Consider the following 25,575-nt stretch of genomic DNA (forward strand, 5'->3'; position numbering starts at 1 on the left):
GATATACCAGTAGATTCCTTGGTGGCTTGCAATAGATCAGCAAGGGTTTCTGACTCCAGTTGTTTGACAGTAGCAATGGCAAACAGATCTCTCCTCCTTAATTCTGTTGATGAAACAAAGGGGAAGGGGGAGATTGGAAAAAACCAAGATTGGATTTTTGTGTGAAAGGCCTGATTCTGTCCTCAGTTCTGATCCTGAAAGCAGATTTGTAGGCAGAATATGTTCTCAGAGGCATCTTGTTTCATAAGTGCATTCTAAGTGCATATCCACCTTTCCCTTCCCCCGTCAGTAATTTGCACTCTGTTTTCTTGGCACGGAGATAACACTGTGAGATACAGGATGCTGGACTAGATGGGCCTTTTGCCTGATCCAGCAGGGATCCAGTATGTTCTTATACTGTTCTTTCTGCTTCAGATATTGTGATTCCAGGCGCAAACACTTCCACTGATGTTCAGGCAAGAATCAGTGCTGGAGAGACCATCCATATTATCCGTGGGACTAAAGGTAATTGACATAGCCTTTCACTTCTGAACAGAGAAAGCGTACCCATTCCTTGGCTCTTTGCTACTAATTTGGACAAATACCTTGCACTGCCCCTCTCTCTGCCATTGTCCATTGCCTCTTCCTTCAGTGACATGAAGTGTCAGCTAGCAATGTCAGAAAGAGAAGGTGATTCAAACTGGAGTATAAGAGGCTCCTACCCTTCTGAACACATATTTTCCTCACCCTATCTGTAGCTTGTATTTTTCCTAGTGGATGAAGTCACAATGGCCATCCTCCTGTTACCTAGAGATGGCTGAACTGAGATATCTTTCACCCATCTCTTCTTCAGGAGCATATATCCGGACCAGCGATGGGCGGATTTTTGCTATCCGGACCACTGGCAAGCCAAAAGGCAGTGAAGATCATCGCATGGTTGCCTCAGGTGAGAGCCTTATATTCTGAAGAGTGTCTCTTGCTGAGTTTTTTCTGTAGGGTTATACTTTGGGGGAGAATGCATTTTAAATCCTTTCCTAGACCTTGCATTGTTCTAAGCAATTTAACTGTCTTTTTTCCTCCCTTATCTGCTGTGATGATCCAAAGGGTGATGCTGGGAAGAACCCAGTCACACATCCATGACCCTGCTCTTCTCCATGTGCTCCTTGGTCACTTTTACAACACATAGTGTCCCAAATTAACAATACACAGATTTCTGTCACCTGGAACATGAGATTAGGTAACTCTTCATGCCTTTCTTTCAGCATCAGGGTTGCTTGTTAGCCTACCTCCAGTGCTGATCATCTGCTAGAGGGAATATATTGAAGATCCAGCATCCCTTTTCAACTGACTTTCCTCTCTCACACTCGCCACCCTTGGGTAGCACTGTCTGCAGAACTCTTAAGGAAGCAGGGAGGAAAGTTTCTGTAGGAAAAATCCATTAGGAAAAATCCATCCTTTAGTTTCTGGAGGAAAAATCCATTACGGGGTTCAAGCCATGATGTGTATGCGCAACCTCCTGATTTTAGAAATGGGTTATGTCAGAATGCGAGATGCAAGGGAGGGCATCAGGATGAGGTCTCTTGTTATCTGGTGTGCTCCTTGGGGCATTTGGTGGGCCGCTGTGAGATACAGGAAGCTGGACTAGATGGGCCTATGGCCTGATTCAGTGGCGCTGTTCTTATGTTCTTATGTTCTTAGGGAGGGTCTTACTGGTCACTCAGGTTAAAAGAATTAGGCAAGTGGTTTGTTCAATGAAAAGATCTATTGAAAGAAAAGAGAAAAAAACATCACTAACCGTCAAATTGTGTACTTGAGATGGGAGGCAAAGCAAACCAGTTTCTGACTCAAACCTCCTTGTCTTGCAAGGTTGCTTACAATCAAGATGACTCAGCTTTTAACCCTCTCCTGGAATACGAGAGATAGGGCATCTTAGGAATTAACCCTGTCCTCATGGGGCAGCACTGGTCTCTTTCCTGACCTGGCAGGAATCTTCTTGTGCTCCCTCTTAACAATTTCACCCTTGGGGAGGAGGATCCCTCTGACTAGTTTAAACTTACGGTAACAGATCTTCAGATTTTCCCTCTGCCGTACCAAGCAGTTTGGTGCTCTTGCTACACATCCTAGGCAAGACCTACCTTTGGCATGTGCAGTGCAGCGCAGGCAGAATGGTGAAGTGAAAGTCTGACTCGGCTACCAGATCATAGTATACCTTAATTAGGTTGTTATAGATGTTGGAGATGGAAGAGACCTTTGTCATCTTGCCCAACCTCCTGCTTAGTGCTGGCAACTATTACAGCGTTTCTGGCAGGTGGCCATCCAGCCTCTTTTTGAAAAGCTCCAATGAGGGATTGCCCACAACTGCATGAGGCAGACTGTTCCAAGGCCAGCCAGCTTTTTCAGTTAAGAAATTCTTTCTTATGTTTAGCCTAAATCTTGTAGTTTCAACTCACTGGTTCTAGTTCTGTCCTCAGGAGCCACAGAGAATAAGTCCTCCCTTTCTTCTGTGTGACAGCCCTTCAGGAACTAGAAGACAAATATTTTCCCTGCACCATCTCTTCTCCAGGTTAAACATAACAAGCTCTTTTTCACAGTTCCTCATTGAACTGGGTTTCCAGGCCCTTCACTGCCATTGTCCTCATCTGAAATCCATTCCTCTTTTCAATGTCCTTTAGCCTGGAGGCTGGGGGGGGGGGGGTTGATAGTGCTCCAATAGCTGAAGTGCTGTCATATGGAAGATAGGACAAATTTGTCCTAATTGCCTCTAAGTGTAGAACTAGATCCAAACTGCAAGAGAGGAGATTCCATCTGGACATCGGGAAGAAATTTGTGATGGTAAGGACTGTTTGACAGTGGAACATGGCCAAGGGAGGTGGTGGATTCTCCCTCACTGGAGATCTTCAAGCAGAGGCTAGACAGGCACCTGCTGGAGATGCTCTAGGAGGATTTCCTGCTACAGGCAGAGGGTTGGACTAGATGACCTTGTGGATCCCTTCCAAATCTATGATTCTATGAAAATGTGGTGCCCAGAGCTGAATGCAATACTTCAAATGAGGTCTGACCATTGCAGAAAAGAGTAGAATGCCATGTGATCTGGCTTCTGTGCCTCTGTTGTTGCAACTTGGCATCACGTTTGCTTTTTGGCAGCTGCATCACACTGAAGGCTCGTGTTCAGCTTGCAATTCAGTAGAACACTTAAATTGTTTTCACATGTGCTGCTGCCAAGACAGGGTTTCCCCCAACCTGTACTTGTTCCTCTTTTTTTTTTCTTTTTTCTTTTTATGTACCTACGTGCTGGTCTTTACATTTGTCTCTATGGAATGTCTTCTTGTTGGTGTGCACCCAATGATTTTGCCTATCAAGGTTGTTTTGAATCCTGCTTCTGTCTTCCAGGGTGTTAGCTGTTCCTCCCAAATTTGTGTCTTCTGCAGTTTTGTCAAATGTCCTCTTTATCCCTCATCCAGGTCACTTTATAAAAATATAATTTTTATATTACAATACCTCCATTGTCCACAGGATCCCAGGGTCCATCTCTTGAATCCACAAGCAATGGCAGGCACAATGCCTCCTCACCCAAGCTTCCCAACACAGAGGAGCTCACTCGCCCCATCTCCCCTGACAGCCCTGAGATCATCAGTGAGCTGCAACAGTACGCAGAGGCTGCTGCTGCCCGCGAATCCAGGCACAACTCTCCCAGCACCAACGCTGCACCTGGACACACCACCCGGAAGGACAACCCAGCCCCCTTAGCAGCTCGTGGAACTGAGCAGCGCACAGGGACCCATTGTTTGGCTTCATCATCTTCATCGGCTCTGTCCACTACCAGCCAGCACGTTGACAGCCACTCAGTGCTGGACTTACGAGGAAACAAGCGCAAGTCAACGTCGCCATCTGGCATGGAGGAGCAACCCCACCGGCAGCAAAAGAAGCGCTCACTGCCTACAACGGTCCAACCGTATGAAAGTGGGTACCCTGTCTCTGGTGGGTTCACCATGCCCTCTATCCCTTTAAACCACAACCTCACCCATCCATTTGCTCCCCAAGCAAGCAACTCCTTGTTCATGGGCACTGGCTCCTCCTATTACCAGCTGCCCAGCTTGCTGCCAGACCCTCATCTGGTGTTCCCTGTGACTACTGACCCTCTGCTGACAGCCGGCACCGCCAGTTCCTCTGCTGCTACCTCGGCCACCGCCAGCGTTCCCTCTTTCATGTTAAACCCCTCCATGACGGGGGTGCTATCCAACTACTCTCTACCCTTCACGCAGTCACTCCTGCCTGAGCCCAGGATGTTTGCTCCTTTTCCAGCCCCTGTCTTGCCCAGCAGCCTTCCCAGGAGCATGGCATCTGCCTACCCCGGCTTCATGTCCCCTCACTCGGGATATCCAGCGGGGGGCTTCCTCCGGTCCCAGGTGCCTCCATATGACACCCATGAGGTCTCTGAGGTGGGCTGCAGCTCCAACGATGATGAGGACAAAGATGATGATGTAATAGAAATCACAGGGAAGTAATGGGCCTAGTCTTTGTTAGATCTCAGCTCAGCCAGGAGGCAAAAAAATTCCTCACTGGACCTTTCTGGGGTCAGGATATTACATCCAGGACACTGCAGAGGTGGAAGAGGTTGGGAAGGAGGTGGCATTTTTTTATCTGTCAAATATCTGCTTTGTATGGGGAACTTTAATTGGATGGACAACCTCGCCCCCCCCAAGAGTGGGAAAATAAGAGGGTTGTGGAGGGGAAGTATCGCTGCAAACCACAGGAGTGCCTCCTTGACTTTCCCTTCCATGCTGTCTGTCTGTGTTGTCCAAAAGGGATACCTGCCATTACGTTTCAGTTCCCTTTGTAAGGCCTGGAGACACTGGGTTGATCATTCTGTCTGTGGAATAATTCTCACACACAAACTGCCTTATCTGTGAAAGTACATTACCCCACGGTAACGGGGGTGAGTTTGTGCCCAGGGAGGCATGATGATGGATAGCGTTATTAATGGAGGGAGGGAGAAGGACTTGGGAGGAGCAGGCAATATGTTATGTGTAGGTGGGAGGGTGGGGGGGCAGGGTCTTTGTGAAAGCCAATTTGTTTTTCATCCTAAAATGTTAAAAGACACATTTAGTCTGGTGGCCTTTTCCAGACCCTTATTAAGTGATGACAGGAATAGGGGAGAAGTGGTGCTGAAGTGCAACTCTCTTGCTTCCTTCTCCAAGAGATCCAGCTGAAGGCAGGGACCTTAATAGGCTTGGTTTCTGGCTGGCTTCTTTAGCAGAGTTGGGTTAGGTCAGTCTTTTTGTAGGGTAGTGCTTGGGGAAGGAATTGCAAGGAGTCTTGCAATGTTCTCCCCAGCTTTTTTGTAGTGATTCCTTCTGCCAACCCACCCACTGCTTGGTGGGAGGTGTCCTCAGGTTTGGTAGAACAAAGTTTAGCTGTCAGGTTCCTGTTGACTGCAGTGAGTTGAACTCTTAGAAAAGGGATGCGCTTGAGAGCCTTGTCTCTGCCTGTGTAACTGACACTGTGATTGGAATGACCTTCTCCCTCCACATAATGACTTTCTTAATTTATTTCACAAAAACAAATTATTTATTTGAGGGTTCTTTTTCCTTTTCTGCTATTTTCTTGCTGAAAGAAATGGCCTCTGCAAAAGCAGTCATGGTTCACATGGTGGTCTGTATGAGAAGAAAAGTGAACTGCTTGACCCAAGCAGGGCAGGGTGCAGGACCAAGTGAGAGCTCCCCCCCCCCCCTTAAAGTCAGTTCCCCATATTTGGTCAGCTGATACAGCAACCAAAAATCTCTGCACTGTTCATACCTCTTCAGGGGAACACATAGTGAAGCTGCAGGTGATTATTTTCTGTGTTAGTTGGAGCGGTGTTTCGTTTCCCATTATTTCCCTTGCAGTTGGCCAGGTACTAAGCAACAATAAAGTTGACATTAAACTGGCTCTTCCCATCTGTGTAAGAGTGGTTAGTCTGGCAGGTCCCCAGCATGTCAGCAGTTCATGAGTAGGGCAGTTATGCCCTTAGGAAGGATGTCATCTTAGCAACTCTTGCTTGGCTCTGGGCCAAGCATACTTAATTTTATGTTGTCTCCAGAATTGTGCATGGGGAATCCATGCCATAGAAGACTTCATGCTCTCTGCTGGGGGATGGTGGGGTGGTACTACTTTCTATCTTAAGAAGATAGTCCTGGGTAATCCATTTCCATTCTTTCAAGCTTCCAAGTATTCCATTCCAAGGAAAAGGGAGGAGCATTACATGTCAGGGGAACGTCCTGGACAAGGAGCCGCTGAGAACAATTGCCACAGCCCTGCAATAAGCAAGCCTTTGCAGGATGGTGGCCCAGGTGTTCTCACATTACCTTTGTTACACCATTTCCGCAAAGAAGTGTATGGTTCTGCTAAATGTGGTTTGACTTGACACACCCCACGTGGAAGCCACTGCATATGTTAGCTCCTCCAGAGATTTGGCCTCCCCTTGTTTTGACCATGGTAGTTGGGCTCTTTGTCCATACAGTTGAAGGCCCACCAAACTTCTCTGGTGAAGAGGTAATTCTTAGGTATTTTATATATTATGCCTCTGAGATGGTTCTGAAAGCAAGCAGTCTCGGTATATGTGCGCATGCGCCGGTATGGAACATTTTGAAAGCATGTAATGTTGGGGCTTTCTGACCGTCTCTGTTTATTGGACGCTGTCCGTCAGGCCTAACTTCACCATTCATAGAAGCCTTAGATTTACGGTTAGCTATGCAAATTACTTTATTTTAAAATAAAAACATTAAAATAGTGCTTTCTTCTTTAACATATCCTAGGAGTTGAAAACCGAGGGGTTCTGAGCAAACTTCTGGACAACTTGTCTTTGGATGCACCATGGGAATAAAAAAACACAAACACAAACCCCCACAAAAATAACAAAGCAAATTAACTGATGGTGTCCATTCGCCTTTCTCCAAAGACTTGGCCATGGTACGTCTGTGAGTCATGCCCTTTTGTGATTTGTATATGTCCACCTCACGCAAAATACGATGACACTGATTGTACTGCAAACTCACTCAGATGTCTTTTGCAACCCCCAAAGTGGACTCGGGGACTGGATGTAGGCAAGGTGGTTTCTTGCTTGAGCAGCAAGAATTCAGACCTGCTGAAGCTGAAGCCATTTTTGGAGTAGAATTTTGCTTTTTTTAGGTTTCAGGCAGACTTCGCTGCGTGTTGTTTTTGGCCGCGTAGCTGATAACAACCTGAGATATCCTGCTAGCCCTGTCTGGACTTCAGTGGAATAATGAAGTCACAAGACAGGCTTTATGTGTTCTGGATACTATGTGTATAACTTCAAATTGTGCTTCTTTCTGATGGTCTTGTTCCCTTGAAGAATGTACAAGGACTCAGGAGGGCTCAGAGGACTAGGCAGTCTCTTAAGACATCCTCACTCTAATAGGTGAGATGTTCACATTAGGGAAATAGATACATCTGGGATTAAGTAACTCTGACTCTGTAACCACCTTTTAAATAGGAATGGAAGATAAGGTAACTATTAGCTGTAGAAAACAGTGTACACCTGTAATGTACAACTCTAGCCACTGGATGGCAGTGTTGCATCACATGGAATATTTAGGTTTTAAAAATACCTTATTTTGGGGGGAAAAAATCTTGGCTTTTGTACTTGGTTAAAGAAAGCTATGAAAATGTTAAGTCTATTGTGCACATCTCTCTCTCTCTCTCTCTCTCTCTTTCTCAACTGACCTCGTGGTAGTAGAATGCTTGAGAACATATTTGTACCAACTGACAAACTTCACTTCAACTCCCTCCCTCCCTGTCTGTGTGTCTGTCTGTCTCTCTTTCTCTAGTACTTTCAGTTAGACCAACCTACTTTTCGGTAGACTTTGGAAGGAAGTACATTTGTTGGGACAGATGCCTCTACTTCAGCAAGTGCCTGAGCTGGGCTGTTTCCAACCCATAGGAGTTTAAACTCATTTGTCTCCAAGAAATTGAAATGGTCCTTCCCCAACACTTGCCAAGAGAGGATACCATTGCCCATTGAGAATGAAGATGACATTCTTCTGCTCTCCACTCTTGTTATCTTAGATGGCGGACAGCACCTTCCTTCTCAAAATACTTCCACTCTCCCAGGCATGCAACATCCCTTAAGAGGCTGTGGCTTCTAACAATAAAGGGATGGCTTTGTGCCAATTTTGGGAAGGGCAGAGAGTGCTCAACACCAGATTTGAGTCTTCTAATACTTGCGTATTAGAAGGTCAGTAAGTCTCTTAAATGCAACTAAAATCCACAGGAATGTAGTGGCCATTCAGAAGCAGAGTTAAGTGGTTTTGTGTTGCAGGGAGATCTCTGCATCCACCCAAAGCTACTAGGTGTCTGCATTTTCCTTGTCTCTAGTACTGCAGTTTGGGCATCCCTTATCCAAAGTGTTTGGGACCAGAAGTGTTTTTGGATCTTTTCCTATTTCAGAATACTTGGGGATGGGGCCCAATTCTAAACACAAAATTCATTTATGTTTCATATACCCTTATACACATAGCCTGAAGGTAATTTTATACCGTTTTTTAGAAAGATTTTTGCATTAAACAAGGTTTGTGTATGAAACACAGGTTTTTTTTTTATTATTTCTTTAGGTAAAAAAGTAAAAAAAACCAAAAAAACAGCCACGTTGGCACTTAGAAAAGTTCCGTATTTTGGAATTCTGGATTAAGGATGCTCAACCTGTATATGTTTCTCCTGCTGGCTTTTAGTTGCATTCCATCAGGCTTACCCTGGTAGGCCCTCCTGGGCCTCTCCCTCTGACACGCATGAGTAAATGTCCAACTGCAAAAGAACCAAGGAAGGTAACTTGTGGTGTTCAACTTTTTAATGATGTTAACATGGTGCCAAGATAGCAGATTCACTTGGCTAAGGCCTTAGGATGCTTAGGGAGGGTTCCCTTTCTTGTATCCCCCAGGACTTGGAGATTTGTGTTGTCTCTAGGCTTTTTCAGACCATCTCTTCAATTGCAAGATGTTTCCCATATTATGTAACATTCCTATTGCGGCTTTAGAGCGACAAGATAGCATTCTGACTGGTACAAAATGAAACTGACCCTCCCCCAAATAAATGCTGTGGGGAGAGAGGTGACCTTAAACTGTGACATTTCTCAGACCTTGAAAATAGTATTGGGCAGCATGTGGTTTTGAACTGACCAAGATTTCATTTGGACAAAGGCAATCTTATGATCAAATACGTGTCATTCATTTTGATGGGTGCAGGACTGGGTAACTTTTCCCCAGCCATGCTTAAGAGCTATACATTTGCATAGGCATGCATTTTAATTTCTGACTTCTGTCTCTGTTGCACTCTCATGTGTCCAAGAGATGGAAGCAGGGTGAGCTTTGTCAGATGAGGGCAATCTTTAATACTCAGTGGCTCCCATTGAGTTCTATGAGATAAGTAAATGAACTCCCATATGGGATACAATTTAGGTAGGCAAAACCGGTCTGCTGTTCAATTAAATGCAGTGAGGTATCCCTTTTTTTGCCCTGCTCCACACCCCATATTGATGGCCATGTTGCTAGTTTCTGACTTGTACTGCGCTAAATGAGTTGTTATAGAATCAAATTACAGTAGTGCAGTTACTCATGGAAGATCTCATGGCAAATCGGTAAAATTCTATATGCGTTTGCACTGAAATCTAGTGGATCTGTCTAGTCACAATGTATATAATCATTACATTGAAGAAGAGCTTGATCTGTGGATGCACTCAACAGCAGAGAGAATATAGATCAATAGAATCACAAATTCTCATCTTTTAAATTTTTTTCTTTAATACCAAAATCATGGTAATCCAAGCCTGTTGGTTTACAAGTGAATGGACCTTCAGTCTTTCTGAAAATTGTTAGTCCTTGTAGCTCAAACCAGAAAGCAGGTTCTCTGGAAAATTGGGAGAATGTTGCCAGTTCAGGCAGGATCAGCAAAGAATTGGAGAGCAGGGTAGAGAGTAGGCAGAGAAAGGGGTGATTTTTTTCTTGTGCTCTGTATTTGAAACAAGACCACTAACAGCTGCTCACAGCTGCATTGCTTCTTGGGTCCCATATTGTTAGTTTCCCAGCTTGTGTTCTCTGTCCCTCCATTTTTAATCCATTGATACAGGGGAGCTGAATGAATTGAATGGTTTTCTCAGTTTGTTTTTTGTTCCGCCTTTAGTTTGTGGCCTGTCTTTTGTGATTGGAAAAGGCATTTCTGTAGCAGGGTCAGTCAGTTGGCTGGTTGCGCGCATGGGTCATGTGCTTCCCTCATCTCTCTGTCTAATGGGATGCGCTTGCCCAATCTCCCAGAACAGAGACATTGAACAATTTTGTTGTCTATATGATGTATTTATTTTTACTTGTGTTTCATGTCATTTTTTTAAAAAAATAAATAAATTGTAAGTTGGTATAATGCCTATCAACTCTCTCCTTTTTAAAAAATTCAGAGGTTTCAGAGACTTTAACAATTTTGATCTGGAATGAATTTGACTTTTGTTTTCAAACTCACAGGTTCCTTGCACAGACAAACCCATGATGGCTCTGATTGACCTAAAAGTAGTCCAAGCAATAGACCTTGTTAATTGCAACTAACTTGTTCCGTTGGTTTCAGTGACACTTATTCATGACTGACATGAGCTGGTGGGTCTATTGTGGCTTCTGTATCCAAAGCATGACTTGGACGAAGACTGAAGTTAACCATTGCTTAAAAGTACATAGTTTTACAGCCCAATCTTATTCAGTGCTGGCACAGCAGGGCCACACAGCCCGCACCCCATCCAGCATTCAGTCTGAGCAGGCAGGAGTCTCCTTGGGGTAAGGGAACATTTGTTCTGTGCTGCATGGAGCTTGGCTTTGAGTTGCATTGCTCTGCAGCTAAAAGGGCACGACACCCAATTAGGTTTTCAACTCAATATCACCATTTAGAAGAGTGGTTCCCAAACTGTGGGTACAGGGGCACCATAACTCTGGTAAGTTTGGGAACTTTTGATTTGGGAACCATTGATTTAGAGCAGGGGCTCCCAAACACTTTAGCATCCACTAAAAAAAAAAAATTACCAGTCGCTCAAGCCTCTGTCTATAATAGCAGGTTGTTTAACCTTTGATGCACATTGCATAAACTGCCTTGTCAATTTTGCAAACCACCAAAAATTGGGTTGTAGGACCCCAGTGGTGGGTCATGGACCCACAGTTTGGGAATCACTGGTTTAGAGTGTTGTAAAGTCATATAGGAGAGATTTAACTGTGAACCTTTTTCTCTCTCTGCATCACCCTCAGTGACCTGAGGAGGAGGTGACTGATTTTTGGTACAGTAACAGACAACTAATTGGTTGGAACAAACTAGATGCACCTTCGGAAGAGCACCTCAACTAGCCCCAGTTCTAGTTCTGGTTAAGCTGCATCGTATCAGAAACAGCACCTTCTGTTTGTCATATCTGTTCCTTCATGGCAGAAAGGTGCTTGCCCATTCCTTGTTTCTTATATATCCAGCAAAAAACCTTTAGGGGAAGGGTTAAGAGCACCTTATGTCTGGTCAAAAGAACTATGTTGGAGCTGTACATGCACAGTCCTATGTGGATAATATAGGCCTCGAAGAACTCTTCAAGAGCTGTTTTAGCCCTGTTTTCTGCAAATGATTTAAGAGCTTAGTTGACATTGCTAACCACAAAGTTCATGTTCAGCTGAGGGAATTCAAAATGTGATTGGTTTTGGTGATGTTGCCATGGTACTCTGGCTGTGTGATAGTCCTGAATAAGGCAGAAGGTGATCAAACTATGTCATATTGAAGACTTTTACACGTCAAATTACTCAGCAACATCTCAGCATCAGCAGTTCAGGCAAGAAGCCTTTGAATTTTGACATCAGTTCCTGAAAGAACCTTCTTGGAACTTTTTATTGCATTTTAAGCATTTGAGTTCAGTTTCTTCTGGCCAATAGTGAAGAGGGCTTCACTGGATATTTCCGAATGACAGGTGAATATGAAAGTGTACAAATGCAACATGCCAGTGAGGTTCCAGCGGCACCTTCAGTCAAATTTTATTCCCAACACAAGTTAAAAATCAGTTCACACTGTAATACTAAATACTGAGGTAGATTTAAATTCAGTGAAGTTACTGCTGTGAAATTCTTGTTTGCGGTTTGATATTTGGCCTTTCAACTTTCACATTGGTGTCTCCTTATTGAAAATGTTTGACTAAAGCACTACAGCAGATAAGAAAGGGAGCTTGTGCATAACCTACTTCCATGTGGAAATTATGCCCCTGCACTGAATCTTATCTTTTCCTTCAGTCTGGCAATCGTGTTAGCTCCAACCACAAATGCACATGATATATGGAATTGTCTGTTTCAAATTCAGACAAACAGATTACACTGGGTCAAGGAGAACTATCTGGCTGCCCTCTCCAGTGGCATAGACTGAGGATATACACACTATTTTAACCTGCGATGCATTTTTAAACTGGCTGGTGCTAAAGAGCCAAACCACACATTATATTAAGTGTACCATCATTCCTTGCATGCTTGGTCTGTCCTTGTTAAGCAGCAATTGTGTAGTGATGGGATCAGAATTGGAACCACAGTGTATCTGGAAGTGGGCATTTAACCCTTTGTCCCCCAGTCAAGGTATCTGTCCTGCTGTGGGCCCCACTACAGATCTTGCATACCCAAACACAATTGCTCTTTAGGAAACAAAGATCAAGCATAGATGGCCCAATGACATGCTTAACATAATGTGTCACTTGGTCCTGAACAAGTCCATCTTATATACAAAGCATTTTCTATCACTGAGCTATGTCCTTCCTAATAGATAATTGGGTAAAAGGAAGCAGCTGCTGGTGCATGACCAAGAGTAGTGGTAGGAGGCTGAAGTGAAGGTCGTAGTAAGAGATCATTGTTGAATTGCTCTAACCTGGCATGGAGAAGTGGTGACTTTCACCACAAAGTGAAGGCTGCTTCACACACTTATGTTTTAAGGAGTATAGCTAAAAGCATTGCATGTACCCTGCACATGCCCAATTTTGTCTGATCTCGGAAGCTAAGCAGGGTCTGGCCTGGTTAGTACTTGGATGGGAGACCACCTGTAGGTTTATACCATAGTCTTTCGAGACTGAAGGTTGCCAACCAAAAGTCATCCTGCCTTATGTTGGCCTGGCCGGCAGGGGCCAGCATATTACAATTATTGTTTTCCAATAAACACAGACACCAGTATTTGGACTAATGAATTTCATATTGCAAATGGCAGACCTATGAAAGGCCTTTCAGAAATAAGTATTTTCATACCTATTTGTCACCCTTTATTAGGAAATCAAAGTGAAATGAATTGTACAAAAGGAGTATTTCTTAGTGTCACAAGAGCTTTCTCTTGTCCAGTGTGCAGTGGCGCACTGTCACCATCAGGCAGACTAAGCTAATTAGTCTGCCTGGTCCTAGGATGGGAATAGGGTCCCACAGATTTCATCAGGCAGCTATATCTGGCTCCCCACAAGCTGTCTTGGGTGCCCAACAGTAGGAAGGTGCCAAAACAGAGAGTTGCACCTTGAGGAAGGCCATTCTAGCTTCTCTTGGTCTTTGTAGGAGGAAGAACCTGGAAGCCCCAAACAAACAGGCTTGCCTGGATAAGGCTGAATAACAGTAAGCGGCTCCAAGTGTGCCTACTGAGTCCAGAGGGGCTTGTCATATGTGTTTTGTATCATTGCTCCACTACAGGGGCCCAGGCTGCCTACGCACTCTGCCTTTTTTGTGATCCAGGGGATGCTGCTGCCACTTCTGGTTCCAGGTCTTTTGCCTCTGTCTTTTCCTCTGCTGGAGAGTATTGCAGAACTCATCCAGGTTGGTGCCAGGTGCTCCTAAGGCCCACAAGTAGCCTTGATAATGCAGCTGCAGCTCTGACATGGGAATGGGGCTGTGGTGCTTTCCTGATTCCTCTGGGCTCCTGCTAAGCCTGGAGGTTAAGACCTCCATGGCCTGGTGTCCAATGATGCGCAGGCTGTAATAAGTGATAATGTGGGAAAATGTGTACTCCATTCCTTGGCACTGGTAGATCCCAGCATCCTCTTGTGTCAACTGATGAATCAGCAGCCCTTGCTCTAGGACTGAGAAGCGGCCAATGCTCCTAATCTGCGAGGAACACAATATCTAGGTTAGGAGCCAGCAGGACTTGCAAGGCCAAACCACCCTTTTCTTCAGATGTGTGCTTCTCTCCCAACGTACTCTATATGCTGTGTTCCCCTTTCCTGCTTGGGGGGAGCTATATTTCCCATGGTTCCCAGAGTCCAAGGAAGTCCCCCACCACTCTCAGCACTTTGTTTTCCCAATACCTGCTCCAGGGCTGCCGTAGTGCTGTGCTGCACAAACCAATGAATGGTGGTCTGGGGGGAATGTGGAAGGCACTCCAGAAATGTTGAGTTGTTCTGTACCCCAAATATGACCTTTCCTTCAGTCTCTGGAATTCCTGTATGGAAGAAAGAGCCAAGCTGAGTGGTTAGAGGAAAGGGTATTGCAACCTTCACCCTACAAAAGCTTTTGGAGCACGAGCCCCTAAAAAGGCCCTATAGAAACATTTGCGTGATCTAGCTCATCTCAGCCCTGGCCAGCCACTGCAGTTGTGGAGTACAACTTTCTCCAAAGCCTAAATTCCAGTAGGATGACTGTAATATTCTATTGCAACTAAGGGCGCAATCCTAACTATGAGTTAGGCTGGGGTGCGCCAGCCTAGGAGGGTCTCAAATGTGCCATAAAGTACGTTTTCACCTCCTTGGGAGCAAGCTATGCCAGTACATGGATGCTGCATTCAGCCTCTGTGGCAGCTTGTGGGGCAAGCCTTGCATCAGCTGAGCTCGGCCAACGCAAAGCTTTGGGGTGGGCAGGGAAGAGGCAGGAGGGAGACGTCCCGGAGTGGGGGAGGGTGGTCTCTGGCATGTGCAGGGAGCAAGAGGCAGAGCTGAGATCCAGCTGTTATGCCGGATCCCAACCACCGTTCCCGAACAGCGGGAGCGGCTTCAAGCCACTCTGCTCTCCTAGGACTTGTGCCTCCTCTTGAGGTAGCGCAAATCCTAGGAGACCCACAGGGGCTGCAGTGGCTTACCTGGAGGTAAGGAGAAAAGTGCCCTATCTCGCGCTGGATACGGCACAAGCTTCCTGGCTTGCCTGTTCCAGCACGAGATAGGATTGTGCTGTAAGACAGTGAAATTTGTGGCACTTTAAAGACAAACTTAGTGTGGAATAAGGGATTATCATGGGCCGGACCCCTCCTTCAGCACATGAATCCCTACTTTTGGCTCACTGAAGGTTATGCCATAATGGCCTGATTTAGACATGATACTAAACCATGGATTAGTGCTACACAAACAAGTCTGCAGGAGTCACTTGAGTGAGGACGAGATGTAAAGCTCTGGCTTTCGCTTGAGAGTGAACTACAGTTCTGCTTTGCCCCAAAGCACAGGGAAATGTGCTTTGCATTAACTGTCTTTGAAATGAATCATAGGTCCTCAGGTTTGTTCAGGAAATGCACAGGTAAGCTTCAACTCTCTTTTCATGCAAATCTGCAGACCATGGCTGTGACAGCCACCCTCTTCTGCTGCCAGTCCCACAGTCAAACCACAGAGCAGTGCCTTAATGACCTCCTTGCCAAGCTATTGAAGAAAGTGTGGGCAATGAAAACCATTGATGAGGTGGGGGGGGGGCAGTAATACACTCATGTAAGTGGACTTCATGAGCATAAACCCCAGAACTGTTGGGGTTCTGTCCCACAGCATCATATGATGAGAGACTGATGTGATTGAGGGCTGAGACAATGACCAGTGGCAGGGATTCTACTGTATGGCTTGATCCACCTTCATGGAACTTGTGGACATGGTTAGGGTACACAGGAGTCTATATCCGTGTGAGGGCCAATCACCCCCCCCCCCCCAGAAAGAGTGGATATGACCATTTTCAGTCTGGCATCTGATTCCAACTGCAGGATACTGTCAGATCTATCCTATCCTCATCCTTCCTCCTGGAGTGTGAGGACTTCAACTGCATCCTCAACTACTGCAGATGTCAGTGATGAGAGTCAATGTGCTGCATCCTGCACAACATCTTTCTCTGCCAAGGAGTGGTTCTGCTGGAGCAGGAACTGTCCATGGCAGAGAGGGACAAAGCCATCTGCTGTCTCCTCCAGACCATGAGAGAGAGAGAGGAGGCTGCTGAAAGAATCAGGAACATGTGCTTTGGCTACTTCAGTACTTAGGGGCAGGAGCAGGTAGTGATTTAAACAGAGAGTAAGTGTTGTTGGGAGCAAATAAGGCTTTATTTTCAAAAAACTGTTCTGATTAGCAATGTGTTGTTGGGATCCGAAAAGAGTCTTCAGCAATGTGGTTAATGCTCTCTACACTAGCTACAGCTATTTACACAAGTGAAACACCTATTAACAGACAGGCAAAACAGAAGGGGAGAATGTGTGGCCCCTCAAATGTCCACTATGCTGCCTTTCTGAAGTTTCTCAGGTCTTCAGCACATTAATGTCTTTCTCTCTTACTCACCACAAGTAGGAGGAGACAAGATGGCTGCGCTTTAGAGGCAAGCTAGTGAGTGGAGGAGCTGTGGACTCTGCTGGCAGCCAGTCTAAGATGCTGTCTCAACTACCAAACTCATAGATATAGAAAACCTTGAACCTATTCGAGCTTTCACACACATTTTCAAAAACCCACATGGAAGAATCCAAATTCACTAATCAGGAGGGCAATGAGTGGTAAAGAGATACCTAGTATTCCATGACATGAAACTCACGGGATAAGCAAATCTGTATGAATTTTGCACCCTCGTGCACTTATTCTGTAGAAAATGCCCACTACTGTGAAGATTTCTGCATGTGTGGTTTGGGCTTTAAATAAAGCATCCACATGCATTTTAATTAGCAACTGTGGAGATTGTAGCTTCTTAACCCAGCCTGTCAAACTGAGGTCTATGTGAACTCTGAGCATGAATTAGCCTTCAGTATAAATAATTTATCTAATTTCTCACTGTAACTGATAAATCATAGTGGCATGTGAAACATCTTTCCGTAGATGTAGATGAGCAGCTGCATGTGCTTATAGGAGAGCTGTGTGCTGTAGTGACTAACAGCACAGTCCTCTACGGGTTTACTCAGCAACAAGAAGCAAGTCCAATTGTATTCACTGGGGCAGGCTCCCAGGTAAGGGTGCATAAAACTGAAGCCTTGAAGGTTTGAATCTCACCTTTACCATGAACTCAACAGGTGGGCCTTCAGCAAGCTACTCCCTTTCAGCTGCAGTATGCGGCTAATACTGCCTTTCCGTGTAAAGTACTTTACGTTAATACTGCCTTTATTTTACAAGGTAGTTGCTAGGATTACATGGAGATAATTCATTTGAAGCACTTTGCACACCCAGTGCTATACTATTATTATTATTATTATTATTATTATTATTATTATTATTATTATGTATTCTGGCTTATGTATTATGTATTCTGGATGATGGCCGGATCCCAAAGGATCTCCTCTATGGAGAACTCGTGCAAGGAAAGCGCCCTACAGGTAGACCACAGCTGCGATACAAGGACATCTGCAAGAGGGATCTGAAGGCCTTAGGAGTGGACCTCAACCAGTGGGAAACCCTGGCCTCTGAGCGGCCCGCTTGGAGGCAGGCTGTGCAGCATGGCCTTTCCCAGTTTGAAGAGACACTTGGCCAACAGTCTGAGGCAAAGAGGCAAAGAAGGAAGGCCCATAGCCAGGAAGACAGACCAGGGACAGACTGCACTTGCTCCCAGCGTGGAAGGGACTGTCACTCCCGAATTGGCCTTTTCAGCCACGCTAGACGCTGTTCCAGAACCACCTTTCAGAGCGCGATACCATAGTCTTTCGAGACTGAAGGTTGCCAACAACACATTCTGGCTGAGCAACTGACCTGACAACAGACATCCAGCTTTCGGCAGCATGTCCAGCCATATTTGTTGGAGGCTCTTGCCCTACTCAGAATTTTAAACTTAATGCAGGTCACTCTCAAAATTGAGTAAGTCTCCACCTCAGTAAGAAACCCTGTTCTTTTATTTAGTACTCTGTGTGAGAAGAGCTAACTTTGCAACAGCATTCAACACTGACTCCTCAGTATTGTGGGAAGGGGTTATGTAGGAGCATTGCCTGCTTGTGGTGTTAATACTATCTTTCTAGCTGTGACTGAACACGAATTGGCATAAGGTGAGTGCTCCCTGTGTCACCTACCATTGCTCTGGGTGTGCAGACCTGCCCACCTCTTGATTGATTCATCAGTCCTTTGCATTCAGCTGACTCCACTAACAATGGGACACTCACTCCTCCATTAGTGCAATCCCTTAGAGTGCAATCCCTCCCCCCACATTAGTGTTACGGAAAGCTTACATTAATGGTTGCCTGGGAGGAAAATAAAATACCCTGATTACCATATTAAAGAGCTGACTAAGTATATAACCCTCTCACTTCTGAAAAGATGGTGAGGCCAAGTGAGTAAGGGGCCCTGGTCCTGTGTAAGTGTGTGCTTTTTTGAACCTGAACACTTATGTAAACACTGGTAGAATGTCCTCTCCCGCAATTAACATTCTATTTGTCAGGAGCCTGGAGCCTAATAATAATGAGTGGAGTTCTACTTGTAGAATGGGATGCCCATCACCTGCTCACTGCAACCCATTGCAGCCCTCCAGTGTCAGGGTCAAGGAAACCTTGGGCAATGTTGAATGTGACACACTGTGTGTCTGGAAGGGAATGGAAAATGGGAACTTTGCCTCTTGCGCGAGTGGATGTGCTTTTCCACTCATGCTTGAGCTCCGCTGGATCCAAGCCATTGTCTTAGCTGCTTGATGGCTGATCAAGAAGTTATTTCTTGCATTACCCACAAAATACAAACTTAGGAAATACGACAGGACAAAAAGCAGTTCAATACATGTTATATGTATATTTTGATAGCAAAATAAAATTAATGTTTTCTAATTGTAGGTACTACCAGGCAAAAGGAAATGCGACGATGGTGCTGGAGGCATATTTAGAGGGCTTATTTCACCTTTGAGAACATAGAGAGGAGTTGCTTGCCAGAAATTCCTGTAGATAGCTAACTCAGGAACAAGGCAGAAGAAAAGACATTATGGAAGTGTACAGTGATAAAAACCACAGTTCTCCTGCTTTACACTTATACATGCACAAAGCAAGGAACAGCACCTTGCTCGAAGTAACACAAATCCCATTTCACGGAATCTGTGCAGACCAGATCTAACATTAGGTTTACATTAACATCTATGACTAAGTGCAATGTTGACACTGTTTATGGAAACTCAGGTGAGCACCTCCATTTATTCAGCTGTGGCTGGATTAATAAGGAACAGCCCTTGACAGCCCTAAACCTCAGTGTAAATCAACATGCACTTTAAACAAGATAAATTTCATTTTTGAGGTGGTTTTTTGGGGAGGGGATCTGTTTAACCTCCCCCCCTTAAGTGAGTGCACTGTGGGCTAATCACCTTGGCAGTTCGGAGAGATAAAGACAAGGCTGGATACACATCTGGCAAGAGATTATTTTTAAGGATGCTAAAGCCTGCCTTGGGCCAAGAGAGTGTCTTAGGGTGCAATCCTAACCAACTTTCCAGCACTGGCATAGCTGTGCCAGTGGGGTATGTGATGCATCCTGCAGTTGGTATCTCCTCAAGGTAAGGAGGATGCATCCTGCATCCAGATATCTCCTCAAGGTAAGGCAATGGTTGTTCCCTTACCTCAGAGTTGCATTACCCTTATGTCAATGCTGGAAAGTTGGTTAGGATTGTGGCCTTAATTTATTTTTTGAAACTGAATTGCTATGTGTCAATGTCCACTCCCTGCCTGGTTGAGACTAAGCAGCTTACCTGTGTGCCAGGGCATGCCACCTTACTCACCTTTTGCAGAGTCCTGGCACTGACTGATTGGGTTGGCTTTCAGCATGTTTTGACATTGTGCTCGCCTGCAAGGAAGATGGTTGGTTTATTTGCTTAGCCAGATTTCAGTTTCAGAGTTCAGGCACACATTTCTCTCAATGAGATTGGTAGGCCACACCTTTGAGCTGGATTAACAGGAGCTGGATTAACATGTTAGAGTTGTGTGCCAACATAGGGATAGTGCCACTTGACAAGGAAATGGAGTGAATGGCAGGGACATTGACTTCTGGAGTTCCAAACCATTCTCTCCCCTATTGGCTTATTGTGCTTTTGCACTAGAAATACTGTCTTAATCAGTAAATCAATATGTCCTTCTCCAGCAAGATGAATGGATGAGCACCTCAGTGTGTATGAGAAACTGTCTCGTATGCTGTCCCTGCAGTAGCCTAATTGTCACTGGACAAAAGGAGAAGAATATTGAGCTCAAAGAAGATGAGCAGTGGAGAGCAGTAATGCGCTGTTCTCTGTGATACATTATCATTTCAAGATTGAAGCCTTGAGCAGAAAGTTACAGACAAAGGAGCCTGGTCCTTCACTGTGAGGAAAGTGAATCAGATCAGTCATGCACAGACAGTCCAATTCAACCACTTTATATCCTGCTCATATAGATCCAGGTGAATTTCCCGCTCCCCACTCCCCCAGTCAAGAGTACAAGGAAGCATAAGAAGAGCAAAGAGGCAGGCTTGCAAAGGGGGAGAGGAATAATGTGAGATCTTACCTTTTTTTGGTGAGCAGGTAGGGTCTGCAGGATTTACCATCCCAGGTGCAGTAGGGGTCTCTAGCAAGGCAGCAGTCTGCACAACTTTTGCCATAGAGTTCGCATCGATGCAAGGAGAGCTGGACTAGGCCATTGGTGCTACTCACAAACATCTCCTGCTGCTCAAAGAAGCAAGAAGACATATTAGGTTTTGTTCCCTTTCTATTTAAGAGGTCATCAGAGCTGCCAAATTCTCATGGACTTCATGGTGATAGAGAAAAAATTCAAACCATAGCTGAGTTTATTTCAGAAATGTTGAAAGAAGTCTGCCCTGGTGTAATTCATCTAGGAAGCTGATGTTGATATATTAACAGATATTGTACAGACTTACCCTCTTTACAGATAGCTGCATGTCTAGGATGGCTGCAGGCATCTACATGAAAGAGAAGACAGCAACTGTTTGAACAGACTCCACAAATTCCAACCATTAATGTTGTTAATGTCTGCATCCTTGCATCCAACGATGGGTGGGGGTGGTTCTGCAACCTAGACTACTACCTAGCTGATCATCATACCAAGCAGAACTATTACAACCTTAATCCCAGTAGCCATGATTTGAACTTTTCTGTTCTTTACACTTTCCCAGCACTAAACACACAAAGGTGCTTAACTCGCCTGCCTCCTTACTTTCCAGACACTTTGCAATTAGGGTTTCCTTGTAAACAATTCCTCAGCAGGCACCTATGTCTCAATTCCTGTTATAGCATGTCAGACCAATGGGGCTTAACTTCATAAAGACTGTGGGGCTAGCATATAGTCCCAAGGTTATTGAGCCCACCCCGATGGTGTGGCTACTAAAGAACACCCACATCAACCGGTGTGACGAAGCTGACAAAGAGAGATGAATAAAGGTCAAGTCTCCTCTGGGAGCACAGAAATGTGACCCACTTCACACATGACAAAATATACTTTAGTTCTAAGCCTACTGTAACCTTTGGTCTCCCTTGACATTTGTTCTGCTGCTTAGATACATCTACACTTTAGCCCTTCTTAGTCTAAATACTACTTTTACCCCTTTAAATCTTAAATCTAGTCATGGTTTAATTGTGTTTAATCCATCTTAACTGCTACAGCAGAACTAAGAAACTGTATGTTGCTACAAAATTGTCTCATTAACACATAACTCTGAGCACACTATGCCCTTGAGTTTAGACTCAAATAATTTTGTTAGCACTTTCTTCTGCTCAGGATTAACTTGCCTGGCTTGTAACTGTTTTCTCAGTGCTTTGTTGCTGGGACTCCCTGGCAGACTTTGCAACATTATATAGTTCCTTGTTGGAGTTGTTCCATCCCATCTTGCCCCACTCCAGCATGGGACAAGAAAATGCACCATATCAAGACACAAGTAAGTTGTAGTATATGTTTTGAAAGGAGAGGGAGAACCAGACCATTGGCTATCACTGGCAGGTCATATGTGTGTCATAACTGCCAGTTCTGCTGGAGTTGACATAAGGGAATAAACTAAGGGTGCAATCCTAACCAGCTTTCCAACACTGGCATAGCTGTGCCAGTGGGGCATGTGCTGCATCCTGCAGTTGGGGGGCAGTCCCAGAGAACTCCTCAAGGTAAGGCAATGTTTGCTCCCTTACCTCAGAGTTGCATTGCCCTTATGTCACTGCTGGAAAGTGGGTTAGGAATGCAACCTTACTTGCTTTCCAGGGGAGACGGTGAGATTTGGTAAGCGTTACTCCACATTAAATTTCCAACTAGGGAAGGACCTGTGGGGTGGTGACTCAGCATTGTAACAGTTAAGAGGCACAGGATCTCTCCTCCCACCCAGAAGAGACAAAACAGCCATTTTCAACCAGCACAGATTGACCTTCATGGTCTTCTAGAGACTGGGGTTTACAAAAAGGATCCATACCCAAGATCTCCTGGTGCCTGATGTGCTGTACCAAATGCAGCCCCTTCTTTACTTGGTGCAGCATCTACTATGCATATCTACTCAGAAGTAAGTCCCATTAGAGTCAATGGGGCTTGCTTCCAGGAAACTGTGAATAGGATTGGGAAACTGAGAATAGGATTCTCTTCTCTTTGTACTCCCTGGAGTTTTTCTAGCCCACCTCTTTTCCACCCTTCTCCTTTCAATCCACCCCCTTCTTCCCTTCCTTATTCAGGGAACAGTGGAGGAGAGTGGGTGGGCAGAGGTGGGTGCCAACCTGCATGCCAATCTGCTGCCTAAGACAGCCACTTCAGTCAGCCTCATGGATGGGCCAGCCCTGCCCACACCTGCAAAGACTTAAGGGCGGAAAGAGGTTTCCTTGATACCTTTGAAATGCTGATCTCTTCCAGGCTAATTTCCTGAGGGTCTTGACCTCCAATGCCAGCAATTCCCACCTTCAGAACTTTGCCTTCATCTGTAGGGAGCAAAATGTAAGGATGTGTCACTGCAGGAGGAAAGCAGATCACTTCCTACAGCACTCCATTACTAAGCTTGTAAGAGCTGGCAAGGTGAGTTAAAGCAGTTTTTCTCCAAGTGTAGTAACCAGGCTCTGCAAGCTGCTACTGAAGACGCTTCACAAAACACAGAGAAGCTGTGAAAAATGTTGCTGCCTTTCCTGCCCCTCTCGTAATAGCTGTTGACTGTTTTTGCTGTGGAAGTATCTCTAGTCTGGAAGGCAGCCTATAAGAAGGCTTCTGCTGCAGTCTGACCTCTGTCAACGGAGCGTGTACTTACTATCACACATATACACTACAAACCTACATGGACACTTCTGATCTAATTCGCAAAGATGATACAAGAACAGCTCGTCCTAGAAGCATAGTAGGTACGTATATGAAACAATAACAGCAAAGGTTACATCGTGGGGGAGGGCGGACTTTGGAGGCACAACAACCCTCCCTCACCAAATCCTGGCTCAGAAAGGTTGTTAGTTTGTTTTTGTTTTGCTGGTGCAAGCTAAAGAAAAGCCATAACCCAAACACAAACCAATGTTATGCTAACAGACCAAATGTTCAATGAAAGCAAATGTAATGCCATGCTCACACCTTATAGTTTATATGTTTAGCAGCTTAACAGAGAAATGTTCAAATGTTTAAAAAGACTATATGTGTTTAGCATGCCCTCAAGCCAGCTAAATCCATCTCTGAGTCTGAAGAAGTCTGAAATTACAAGTGCAGGCTAATTGGCAGTTTTACTGAGATAGCAGAGGAATGTCTCCTTGGCCTTCCAAGCAGATAAGAAGAAGAAGAAGCCCCTCCTGAAGAAGCCCTCCCTGGATCCCACTAATTTAAATAACTTTCGGCTGGTCTCGAATATCCCATGCCTGGGCAAGGTGATTGAGCGGGTGGTAGCGTCCCAGCTTCAGAGGGTACTGGAGGAAACGGATTATCTGGACCCATTCCAATCTGGCTTCAGGCCGGGGTTCGGGACGGAGACTGCCTTGGTCGCCTTGGTGGATGACCTTCGCCGGGGGATGGACAGGGGGAGTGCAACCCTGTTAGTCCTGCTGGACCTCTTGGCGGCATTCGACACCATCGACCATGGTGACCTTCTGGGCCGGCTGGCCGGGTTGGGGCTTGGAGGCACTGTTTTGAAGTGGTTTCCGCTCCTTCCTGGCTGACAGATCCCAGAAGGTGGTGCTGGGGGATGCCTGTTCGGCACCCCGACCTCTGAGGTTTGGGGTGCCGCAGGGTTCCATCTTATCCCCCATGCTTTTTAACATCTACATGAAGCCACTGGGAGAGGTCATCCGGGGGTTTGGAGTGGGTTGCCACCAGTACGCTGATGACACCCAGCTTTATCTCTCCTTTCCCCCTGATTCTGAGGAGGCGGTTGGGGTCCTGGATCGCTGTCTGGAGGCGGTTAGGGACTGGATGTGGGCGAACAAGCTGAAATTAAATCCGGATAAGACAGAGGTGCTCTTGGTTCAGAAATCCACTGCTCGGGTGCTGGACTATCGTCCTGCTCTGAATGGGGTTGCACTCCCTCTGAAGGAGCAGGTCCGCAGCTTGGGGGTTCTCCTGGATCCACAGCTGCTCCTGGAGTCCCAGGTGGCGGCGGTGGCCAGGGGAGCCTTTGCTCAGCTTCGGCTGATTCGCCAGCTGCGACCGTACCTGAGCTGCGCGGACCTGGCCACAGTAACCCATGCCCTAGTGACATCTAGATTAGATTATTGCAATGCGCTCTACGTGGGGCTGCCTTTGAAGACGGTCCGGAAATTACAACTAGTACAGAACGCGGCTGCTCATGTGGTTGCCGGGGCACATCGGTTTGACTCTGTTGAGCCGTTGCTCCGGCGGCTACACTGGTTGCCGGTTCTGTTCCGGGCCCAATTCAAGGTGCTAGTTTTGACTTTTAAAGCCCTTTACGGCTCGGGTCCGGGGTATTTGAGGGACCGCCTCCTTCCCTACAATCCGGCCCGTGCTCTTAGATCTTCTGGGGGGGCCCTTTTGACTGTGCCGCCACTAAGAGATGTGAGAGGGGTGGCGGCCAGGAAGAGGGCCTTCTCGGTGGTGGCCGCCGAACTGTGGAATACCCTCCCCTTAGAACTGAGAACTGCTCCCTCGTTGCTAACGTTTCAGTGTGGACTGAAGACCTTTTTATTTCAAAAAGCTTTTAATTGTTGACAGGCTGGCTGGCGTTCTTGCTTTTTATACGAAAATCCACGGGGTTTGTTTTGTTTTTAGCTTTTTAATCATTGTAAATTGTTTTTAACTGTTTTTCATGTTGTATTTTTAAATTGTTTGTTAGCCGCCTTGTGTGCCCGTTGGGCAAAAAGGCGGGGTACAAATTAATAAAAAATAACACAAGGGAGTTTTGGGGAGTAATACATTCCCTCCTGCTCTTTTATAAAGACAAAGTTGCCAGAGAGCACCCAAGTCATTTAATCATTTATGTTAATAATGTTATGCTATGTTATGAGTGAATTTGTTTAAAACAAATGCTTAGTGTATATGTTTGAAAATGAATGCTAA

General features: G+C 45.5%; 2 protein-coding genes across 7 annotated transcripts in view; one reads left to right on the plus strand and one right to left on the minus strand.

Moving 5' to 3' along the window:
* Positions 1 to 25,575, plus strand: part of RAD54L2 (RAD54 like 2) — a 122,351-nt gene that overhangs the window by 89,536 nt on the left and 7,240 nt on the right. For 3 of the 6 annotated variants that reach the window (XM_066618150.1, XM_066618151.1, XM_066618155.1), the window contains 3 exons: positions 415 to 504; positions 833 to 925; positions 3,493 to 4,973. In XM_066618150.1, coding sequence (XP_066474247.1) covers positions 415 to 504; positions 833 to 925; positions 3,493 to 4,484 — 1,175 coding nt within the window. In that variant the 3' untranslated portion in view covers positions 4,485 to 4,973. Of the gene's footprint in view, positions 1 to 414; positions 505 to 832; positions 926 to 3,492; positions 4,974 to 6,773; positions 10,384 to 25,575 lie in introns of those variants that run through there. The other 3 variants (XM_066618152.1, XM_066618154.1, XM_066618153.1) reach the window with 3 other exon arrangements.
* LOC136641997 (semaphorin-3D-like) overlaps positions 11,994 to 25,575 on the minus strand; it is a 56,099-nt gene continuing 42,517 nt past the window's right edge. The window contains exons 13-18 of the mRNA XM_066618156.1: positions 22,927 to 23,015; positions 20,990 to 21,031; positions 20,620 to 20,777; positions 19,863 to 19,927; positions 14,285 to 14,418; positions 11,994 to 14,084 (exon numbers count right to left, since the gene is read on the minus strand). Of these exons, the coding sequence (XP_066474253.1) occupies positions 13,668 to 14,084; positions 14,285 to 14,418; positions 19,863 to 19,927; positions 20,620 to 20,777; positions 20,990 to 21,031; positions 22,927 to 23,015 (905 nt within the window). The 3' untranslated portion in view covers positions 11,994 to 13,667. The remainder of the gene's footprint in view (positions 14,085 to 14,284; positions 14,419 to 19,862; positions 19,928 to 20,619; positions 20,778 to 20,989; positions 21,032 to 22,926; positions 23,016 to 25,575) is intronic.

Source organism: Tiliqua scincoides, chromosome 2 (assembly GCF_035046505.1).
Source record: "Tiliqua scincoides isolate rTilSci1 chromosome 2, rTilSci1.hap2, whole genome shotgun sequence".
Classification (NCBI taxonomy): domain Eukaryota; kingdom Metazoa; phylum Chordata; class Lepidosauria; order Squamata; family Scincidae; genus Tiliqua; species Tiliqua scincoides.